The sequence below is a fragment of the Quercus suber genome, unplaced genomic scaffold, assembly GCF_002906115.3.
Source record: "Quercus suber isolate HL8 unplaced genomic scaffold, Cork oak 2.0 scaffold_408, whole genome shotgun sequence".
Taxonomy (NCBI): Eukaryota; Viridiplantae; Streptophyta; class Magnoliopsida; order Fagales; family Fagaceae; genus Quercus; species Quercus suber.
Genome location: NW_027069859.1, coordinates 497,513 through 507,408, shown reverse-complemented (window position 1 = coordinate 507,408; position 9,896 = coordinate 497,513). Strand labels below are relative to the sequence as shown.

Sequence of the window (9,896 nt, the reverse complement as noted above, 5' to 3'; positions counted from 1 at the left end):
GACTTCAGCCTCCGACTTTGTTGCTGCTCAGCCACTGAGGATTTTTTTTTTTTTTTTTTTTTTTTGATGTGTGCACTTCTGGTTAAGAAAAAAATTATTTTGTTTAAAATTTTTTAAAGGGTCGGGTTGTTTGTTTTGGGCAAAATTGGTTGATTATGCTTAATTTTTTTTAGTTTTACTATTGGTAATTTTTGTTGTTGGACTAATTTTTTTGGGCTTGTATATTTTGTTTTAAATTTTAGATCTATAAATTTTTTAATAGTCTTTAAAATGAGGAAAATACTAGATCTACAAACTTTTATACAAATTGCTAATGTGATGAGTGGTTATTGGTAAGTAAAAAAATATGTAAGTGGTAGGCTCAAATGCGAACCAATAAGAATTTGCTGCCTTAACAATTTGTAAAAATGTTGTAGAAGAATTTGTGACTATAAAAGTACTCTTAAAAGAATCAATGATTTTGTTAAGAGAGCAAAAGTGTAATTTTTAAAACAAAATTGCTAAAATTAGTACTCATATGTATGATAATATTTTTATTAAAAAAAAAAAAATTGGGGTGGGGGAGTATTGCCCCCCAAGTACAACCATGGCTCCGTCCATGTGTCATTGTATATGTTTTACTCTTTAGTTTAAACCTAATGTAGTTTTTTTTTTTTTTTTTTTTTTTCATTTGGTTATAAAAAATAATCATTTTTTAAAATATTGATGAAAAATTAAGTATTCATTAATAAATAAATAAAAACAATACGTAATACATTTTTGCTTCATCAAGTTACCAAATAAGCACTATTGAATATTGATCCTTATGTTAACTATGGCTAGTTTACTCACTTATGTGACAAATGGAGCAATGTTATTAGGAGTAATTATTGTGTAGTCTGGGAGCATTGCTCCCTCCTCTCACATGACGTGGAGAAAGTATACTGTGTTTCAATATTATCAGGTCAACAACTTATTTGGTGTTTCACATCCAATAGATGATTGACAACTATTAAAAAAAAGCCATTGCAACTTTGCCAACACAAACCAAAAGACAAATTTTCCCTTAAAATTTTTCAAATCCCTGCCACTTTCTCTCTCTCCTTCTTCTCCTTCAAATCTTTCCCCCAAAATTACTCTTCCCCAAATTTTTTTAAACAAAAGTTCTCTCTCTCTCTCTCTCTGTCTCTCTCTCTCTCTCTTCCCAAAATTTTTGAATTGAAGTTCTCTCTCTCTCAAAAACACTCCCTTCCTATGACTGCTGATACACCGTTTGCATGGAATTATATAATTATTTTGAGAAATTGTATAATGTATAATTTATTCTCTAAATTTTATTGTAAATAATTTTGTTCTCCCTAAAAATTAAACAATTTTTAAAAGTAATTTCTTTATCTCTATTTTTACAAATATATAATTTTATCAATTTTGGTATTTTTTATTGATTTTTTTTTTGAAGTGGTCCATATTCTTCTAACTGTTGTTATTATGCATTATATTTTCTTAATTTCTTTTAATACAACTAAAATTTTTAAGTTTCAAATTTATTGTTCAAATTCTCATTCTCTTAAAGAGATTATCATGATAATCAAATCTTATCATATAATTACAATATATATTAATCAAATAATTAATACTTTCAACCCAAACCTGTCTTTTCCCATTCTTAAGTAAGTACACCGAAATGGAATGAAATAGACTGAAGTGGACCAAATGGACCAAAATGGACTAAAGTGAACCGAAGTGGACCTAAGTAGATCTAATTGGATCGGAATGGACCGAGTAGACTAAATTGAATTGAATTGAACCGAATAGGACCGAACTGAACCGAATAGACCAAAATTGGACCAAAGTGTAGGAGTGGCAGTCTGAAACAATCAGGGGCTGGCTTTAAGCTTCTAGTCCAAAAGGTTCCCTCTCCCGCATTCAGTAGCTGATGTAGAAGCAGTAGCAGCTGGTAAAGCTCTAGCCTTCCTTCATGATATTGGCCTCTCCTCCATTATTCTTAAGGGAGACTTGGAAGTGGTCATCAAAGCCTTAAGAAGTGAAGATGACTTCTTTGCCTCTTTTGGTAACTATATTGTCGATGCCAAGTCCTTCCATACCTTTAGATGTATTGGTTTTTCTCACCATTCATGGATAAAGTAACTTTGTAGCTCACAACATAACTAGGCATGCGAGACATGTTGTAGATAGAGAATGATTGAATCAGTTCGTTTTTTTTTTTTTTAAACAATATTTACTGCAATTATCAACATCAAACAAACTTCCAAGAGAGTATTTGTCCCACAACAATATTTATGGAGTGGTTTGACTTGTGGATTAGATGATACTCCAAGGATCGCTTCACTGTGAGTGCACATCCAGATGTTTGTGACTAGAGTCTAGAGGATGGTTGTGGAGAGTGGAGACCAGTAGCTGTGAGAGGATGGAGGACAGCGTCACTTAGGCTTCACTGTGTGAGGACTGCATCGCTGTGATGGGAGGACAACACTAGTTTAGGGCTCACGTTTCATTCTAGGGTTCAGATTGAAATGATTCGGTTGTGAATCTGTTTCTACAAGTTTTGGTTTTTGTTGGGTTTTGGGTTTTCAGGCGGCAATACTGATACAGAATTTTTTAAGGCCTAAAAACGTGACAAGATAAGAGAAGAGAAAACCACAAAACTGACTCCTTGTGGCTGTGGGTTATAGACCAGATAGATGATAACACTTTCATTTAACACATTTGTACATTGGCAGACAAAGATACCTTGGACGGTTATGTAACATCAACTAAAAAACCTTGGTACTCACTTAAAATAAGTTATCATTTCTTACTTGACCAAATAAAGTTTGAAATCTTTCTCAAAAAAAGAAAAAAAAAAAATATATATATATATATATATAATATATATATATATGTATACAGGAAAACTGAATCTAACCATGGAGTGAATTCTCTCCACTTCAAGACCAATGGAGAGAGTTTTTGGATACCATTAGATTCGTGAAAATTAATTCTGAACACGGAATGGATAGTCTCCACTTAGAGACAAATTCAAAAAATCCTAATCTAGATTAAGCATAATAAACGAAGCATACAAGGAAAACAGAAAGATACCACTAGCTTTCAAATTCCTGGCAAGTTACAATGACAGCAAAGGAATAATCACTGAATAATGTTATAGCAGAGCATGGTTGATACACTTTCACTAGTTTACATGGAAAAACCCACAGATATAGAATTATTCTATAAGCTATGCAGCCAAATAATAAATGCTACAATCCGAGCAGAGGCAAGTCCAAGTTCAAATGAAAGAACCACATGGATATGGCTCATATCATGCCCAATTCGAAAGGCCTATAACTGCTTTCAAGGTTTTTCTTAGGAAGTGAAGCGGAGTGAAGCAAACAGCTGACTCAGTTGTAGACCATGTACTTGGGTGTTGCACTGAACTTCTGGTATCCCTTGATTACCTTGTTCACTGCATCGAGGAAGTCTTTCTCTGTCACAGTCTTTCTCCGTGCTCGGATGGCAAACATGCCAGCTTCTGTGCACACACTCCTTATATCGGCACCTGAGAGAGAAACTCGTGTCAGAAAATCAATGCACTAAGTACTAACATACCACTGGCATAGTGAGCAAATAACAAGCAACAGGGCCATTGAGGACTATGGGAAAACATCAAGGAAGGAGACAAGTTGAAATTAACCCTTCACCATCAAGGCATCAACAAGGGTTCTTACCAGTGGAATTTGGGCAAAGCCGAGCCAAAAGTTCAAATCGGATATCTCTTTCACAGTTCATCGTTCGCGTGTGGATCTTAAATATTTGTGTCCGACTCTCCATATCAGGAAGGCCAAACTCGACCTTACGATCCAATCGTCCAGGTCGTAGAAGTGCTGGATCTAGCGTGTCAGGCCTGAAAAAAGAGGCAAATGAAATCCAAAAACATTAGCACTGGCATTGTTAAAGATTGTAAATATACCCAAGAAGCAGTTTCCAGTTCTATTTGAAAATTGAAAATGAGGTTGACTTAAGACCTAGAAATGATGTACCAACATCAGGCAGAAATATAGCCATGATAGGTAACTTAACGAACCTATTTGTAGCCATTAGAACTTTGATGTTTCCACGAGCATCAAAGCCATCCAGTTGATTGACAATTTCCAGCATTGTTCTTTGAACTTCATTATCCCCACCTACACCATCATCAAAACGAGCCCCTCCAATGGCATCTACTTCATCAAAAAATACAATGCAAGCCTTCTTTGAACGTGCCATCTGCAGCATACAGCAGTAAGAGTTAGATGATAACTGGATAATTAAAACAATATGAATAAAAAACAGAAGTTTTGAAACTACTGAACATGCACAATTGATAACCTGGAATAGTTCTCGAACCATCCGAGCTCCCTCACCAACATATTTCTGAACAAGCTCACTCCCAATAACTCGAATGAAACAAGCATCAGTTCTATTTGCCACTGCTCGAGCTAGAAGTGTTTTACCCGTTCCTGGAGGACCATAGCAAAGGACGCCTTTGGGAGGATCAATTCCAAGCTTAACAAATTTCTCTGGATGAAGCATTGGCAGCTCAACAACCTAGGAAACAATCTATATCAGCAATGCATACATGCCAACCATGTCTGGTTATATAACTATCTCCAAAGTCAAACTTTATCTCATGCATAAAGTATATCCACATTCTCATTAAAGAAAATACATCAGAATGACAAATAATATATGGTAAATTGATATACGCACTTCTCGCATCTTTTCAATTTGCTCCTTGCATCCACCAACGTCATTGTAGGTCACATCAGGCTTTTCCTCCACTGTCATCATGGTCACACTCGGATCGATTTTAGGTGGCAAGGGAATCTGGATCTGATATTTATTGCGATCAACTCTGCAAAGACAGGCTGAAGATCAATCCAAAAATAAAAAGGAGTACAAGCTCTGCTTCTTTAATACACACACACACATTCCGTTAAGGATCAACAATAAAGGAAAGCCACATTAACAAGCCATTTCTTTGCGTCTGCTCTAGTTCCTAGGTAAGAATACCACTAGCACCTCTTTGATCTAGCCCTCTCTTTCCTGATGAAACTAGATGTGCTTCTGGTTTCGGGAATTCCCACAACACACACCAATCTGAAAGTGTTTTTACTGTTCTTATATATTGATGCAGGCAGCAAGGAGGAAATTTAATTTAATTGAGTTTGTTAATTTTAGAAGTTGGGGGTATTTGTGTGATTTTTAGAATTCTGGAGTGGACTATATTTGGTCCATAAGATCTTATTTCGGACTCAGATCTCCACGCTTTAGTAAAAGGGAGGGAGACTTTCTAGTTTCTTCTATCCAAGGGCATTTATTTGTGTTATTATTATTTTTTCTTTTCTTTTTCTTAACAGAAGTACATTTTGGCCCCAAGCAGAGATGGGAGGAGAGACTCAAACTAGTGACCTCTACTTCGTGAAGCTTGGTCTCCAACCAATGAAACTACCCTTTGTGCTGTGGTTTTTTAACTTTTTATTAGTTATTCAGTTTGGGTTTAAAAGTCAAGCCCATTAAGTTGTACTAGGACTAGGTATTAGCCCTATATTTATATGGATGTAATATTTTCTATTCTATAGAGAATACATTTTGCTAAATTAGAGTTATGAAGCTTTCTTTGATGCTTTTGGGATCCAATCCTTCACCAAGTCAGAGCAGGTGCAAGTGAAAGTTCACCTTAGCCTCAAATTGGGTTCTCCCTCCATTTTAACTTTAACTATAATTATAAGCAAACCCTTCATTTAATGCTTAGGTTTTATTGTTCCTTTTTTATTTGACTCATCTAGCATATTTCCATCAAATTCCAGCTAAGACTAGATCTAATAAAATTCTAGCACTAGGCATCCCAAAACCCAACAAACTCATGCTGCTAATCCTGTAATTATTTAAACCGCTCCAAGATTCATACTTTTCAAGCTCAAATCAATCTCTCCTCCTTCCTTTTAATCCAATCTCACATATGGTACTAACATTTGGTCTCTAAAAACCTTTGAAGAGACTATTCTAAATGACCTCCCCTTGGCAACAAACTCCACACAATTTATGTTGAGACTTGCAAGAATGTAAATAAGAATATATATGTGTTCATATATATATATATATATATCTCAAGAGAATTAAATATATTTTGCAATAGTCACAATGGGGGAGTGGGGAAAGAGACAGCATTAAAGACTTGCACAATACAAATGTGTTTTAGCAAAATCTGAGAAGGTAAAAATGAGAAACCTACCCCACACGCATGCCTTCTTCTATGTCAGTTGGGGAAACTTTGTCACCCAACCCAACAACAAACTGCAGTTGAGAATGTAGAATTATATCAGATCCCAATGTTACAAGAATGAATATATGAGTGACTTAAAGATTCTATCTCTGAATGTTCAAAGTAAAATGCCAAAGAAACTATCCATTTAAAAACCTGTTGTAGCATGTTTGCCGGGCATAAAATATAAGATACTGAAGGTAATTTAAAAAGGACAGATATGATGAAAGATTAACTAATCATTATTAATTTAAAAAATTAAAAAAAAAAAAAAAAAACAAAAAACAATTTCTAATATTTCAACTAAAAAAAAGAGAAGTCACCAATACAAAATCTTGGTAAACTTAAGCTTATAAAAGACTTCAACTAATGAAAATAAAAGTAAAGAACTGGAAAATGACAGACTTATTTCTTGTGTGTGCGGAAAAATTTCATATTTCAAACCCGAAAATATGTACCACACATAAAGTGAAAGGCCAAAAAGATGTATACCTTTGCAATTTGCTTAACATTTATTACATATTTGGCATCTTCAGTGTTTGGATTAATGATCTTTGTACATCTTGCCACCTGATTTGATAAGGCAGTGAAGGCTTCTCAATTTATATACAAACACTAAACTTTATTTCCAAACAAAACCTTAAGCAAAATACAGACCTGCAGAGGCTGCTCCTCTTGCATCATTTGCTTATCAGATACCAGATCCCACTGGCTTGGTGCAGCTAAGCCAGTGTCAGACTCCTTAATACCTATAAAATGGTGCAGATCAACATTATGATTTCAAGTATTCAAATTTTTTAAAACAGAACAGCCAGGCCATGCAGTAAAGACATTGAACAGAAACAAGCCAACAACAAAGAAGAAACAGATAGACCAAGTTGTAACACACAAACAATACATGAAAAACAGAATGAGTAACACATTCTGAAAATTGGCAAGAATTCAATGTTATGGAAGAAATTAACAATTAAACACAGAAAACATGTAAATTTGTTGACATAGAGTTATCGGAGTGTTATCAAACCGAAGTGTTTATTAGAAATGTGTAATTAGAATGATGCATGCCAATGCCACCTTAAAGCTTAAACAGTAAATTCTTTAGAAGCTAAGTTAAAAGCAAGCATTTGAGAAGAAGGTAAGGTTTCACAAAAAAAAAGAAAGGAATGCATACCACACAAATCATTGACCTTCTTAGCCATTTCCTTAATTTCCTTCTCTACTTTCTTGATACTATTAGAATAGGGACCCAAACCCTGCAAAAAGAAAGAAAAAAGCATAAAGAATATTAAAATATTTGTATCTCATTCTCACAGAAGGCGGAGAAAAATATAAAGCAAGAGAAGGGAAGGGGGTAATTTGATTGATTAATAGTAATTAAAAGTAGTCTGACAGAGAGAAATTGCATGTATGTAACCAATCACAAACAACCAATTCCTGTTAAAACACAGAAGGTTAGTTTGAGTTTGAGGCAAACTAAACTAAACCCCATAATCATAGTGAGACAGAAAGAAAGAGAGAGAGAAAGCAAAATCTCTTTGTTGAAATGGAGATTTCTCAGTGCACTAAACTAAACGGCATCGTTTGGTTTGCGAGCGTAAAGCAAAATGTAGGAAAAATAAATCCCCAAATAAATAAATAAATAAGCATGATTTAGTTATAGTTATAGCTGGTTGTGGTAAGAAGGAAATAAATAATAATAAAAATAAAAATCCAATCTTGAAGATGAAAAACACAGCAAAAATCATGGGAATTAGTAATCGCGAAGAGCTGAGAATAAAAGTTGAGATCCACAATAATAATAATAAGTTAAATTAGGGTTTATAAGAAGAAGGAGAAGGAGGAGGAGAAATTACATAAGTCTTGAGCAGAGCAATATCGTCCTCATCGAGAGGGCGAGGGTTCTTCTCGTCCTTAATATCGAGCTCGGCCTCCCCTGCCATTGATTTTGATTTTGATTTTGATTGATTGATGATTTGCGTTTGTGTTTGTGACTCTCCTGAATAGAATACTTCTTCTTCTCCTCTTCCTCACTCCTTGACTCCTTGCTCAAGCAAACCAAAAGCAAAAGCAAAAGCAAAAGCGAAAGGCCAAAGCGGTGTTGTATTGACAGAGGGGTATTAATGTAATATTTTTATTATTATCACAAAACTCTCTCTGGCCTGGGCCTAAGAATAATGGGCCTTCCAAATGCTAAACTAGCTGAAAATCATATTAACCACAGAACAACAAAGCTCACCTCTTACTTTTGCTGTTCTGTTTGAATTAGCGAGATGGTTTTCGTCCTCTGCCGTTGGGCTGTCATTTATTTATAAATTGGAAGTGAGGTGGAGGAGTTAATCTGGGTTGTTTGGCTTAGTTTAACTTTTGTTGATGTTGATTTTAGGGTTGTATTAGGGTTTGATCTGTATCTGAGTGAAAGAGAAGGGGGAACAAAAGATTTATTGAAAGGAACGGAAACTGAGGAAGAAAAAAAAAAGTTAAGAGGTAAAAGTTGATTTGGGTTGAGAGGAACAACACCGAACAGAGATGATGAAAAAATTAGTGGCAGGGAGATAAATAAAAATAAATATAAAATAGTGAATAAAATAATATTTTAAAAGAATAGCATTGAGTTTGACAAGGAAGTACAAATAATGAATTAGATATGTTACTTGTATTTGATAGTAATGGTTTGTAATGTTAGTGGCCAGTTTATAGCTTCTTTTGTTGTTTAATATCATGCCTATTAACAAAAAAAAAAATACAAATAATATTTAAGCGAAAGATTAATGATATAGCATTAAGGCAAGGGCTGTTCACGGTTGGCTCAGGTTTGGGCCTAACCTACACTCGACCCGATTGAATTGGGTCATTGGAAAATTGATTTGCACTTAATTGAAATACAGGTCAAACCCATCGAGTCAGGTCATTGGTTGGGACAGGTCGAATTCAATGGTTTGGCAGATTTGGACCACATATTGGGCCAAATTTGTAGATTTTCATGGATTTAATTTTTTGGGCTTTTTTGACCAAAATTATTGGGCATTCTAAATTACAAGGATTTAAAAGTTTTTGAATCTTGTCATAATAGATTGGGCCTCTTTTTTACTTTATTTCTTTTATAATAGGTTTCAAGCTCTGCTTGAAGCAATATCAGTCCAAATTTATACTTCCCAAAACCCACATATTGACATTCAGGAACAAAAAAAAAAAAATACAAAGTAAAACCTAGACACAATAGCAAACAAATAAAAAAACACAAAATACCATTTTTTACCATCTGTTAAACATCAATAGCATGTAAAACCTGGGCATTAATCAAGCAAATAAAAACGCACAAAATACCATTTTTTTTACAACAAATATTTTCCAAATTGGCTAGGCCTAAGGGCCTAGGGCACCGGTTTAGGCCTAGGTACTAGGCAATACCTTAAAATTGCCTCAAGAAAACTCAGGCATATAAAAGTCAATCTGAGTACATATTAAACCCGCCAACCATTCCACACATCAAGTAAATTTCCAGAACCACACAGCAACAAGCATTGTTACAAATACTAGAACATCTTCATAATTCTATATATATATATATATAGTAAGCCATAGAGGCATAGTAAGCTATAGTTTTCTCCAATAT

General features: G+C 34.5%; 1 protein-coding gene across 1 annotated transcript; it reads right to left on the bottom strand.

Annotated features, from left to right (window-relative positions):
• Window positions 1-3,065: 3,065 nt before the first annotated feature.
• LOC112033545 (26S proteasome regulatory subunit 7) lies at window positions 3,066-8,386 on the bottom strand. Its single transcript, XM_024066320.2, has 10 exons — window positions 8,137-8,386; window positions 7,455-7,536; window positions 6,941-7,032; window positions 6,776-6,853; window positions 6,254-6,315; window positions 4,729-4,873; window positions 4,348-4,566; window positions 4,064-4,245; window positions 3,708-3,883; window positions 3,066-3,538 (listed from the first exon to the last, which is right to left on the bottom strand). The coding sequence occupies exons 1-10, from the start codon at window positions 8,221-8,223 to the stop codon at window positions 3,381-3,383; spliced, it is 1,281 nt and encodes a 426-aa protein (XP_023922088.1). The 5' UTR covers window positions 8,224-8,386; the 3' UTR covers window positions 3,066-3,380.
• Window positions 8,387-9,896: the final 1,510 nt, after the last annotated feature.

Coding starts and splice junctions, on each gene's coding strand:
- LOC112033545 (XM_024066320.2), bottom strand. CDS start 8,223: ATGGCAGGGGAGGCCGAGCTCGATATTAAGGACGAGAAGAACCCTCGC. Junction 7,537..8,136: donor TTGCTCTGCTCAAGACTTAT/GTAATTTCTCCT, acceptor TTCTTTTTGCAG/GGTTTGGGTCCCTATTCTAA. Junction 4,874..6,253: donor GAAGAAGGCATGCGTGTGGG/GTAGGTTTCTCA, acceptor CTGTCTTTGCAG/AGTTGATCGCAATAAATATC.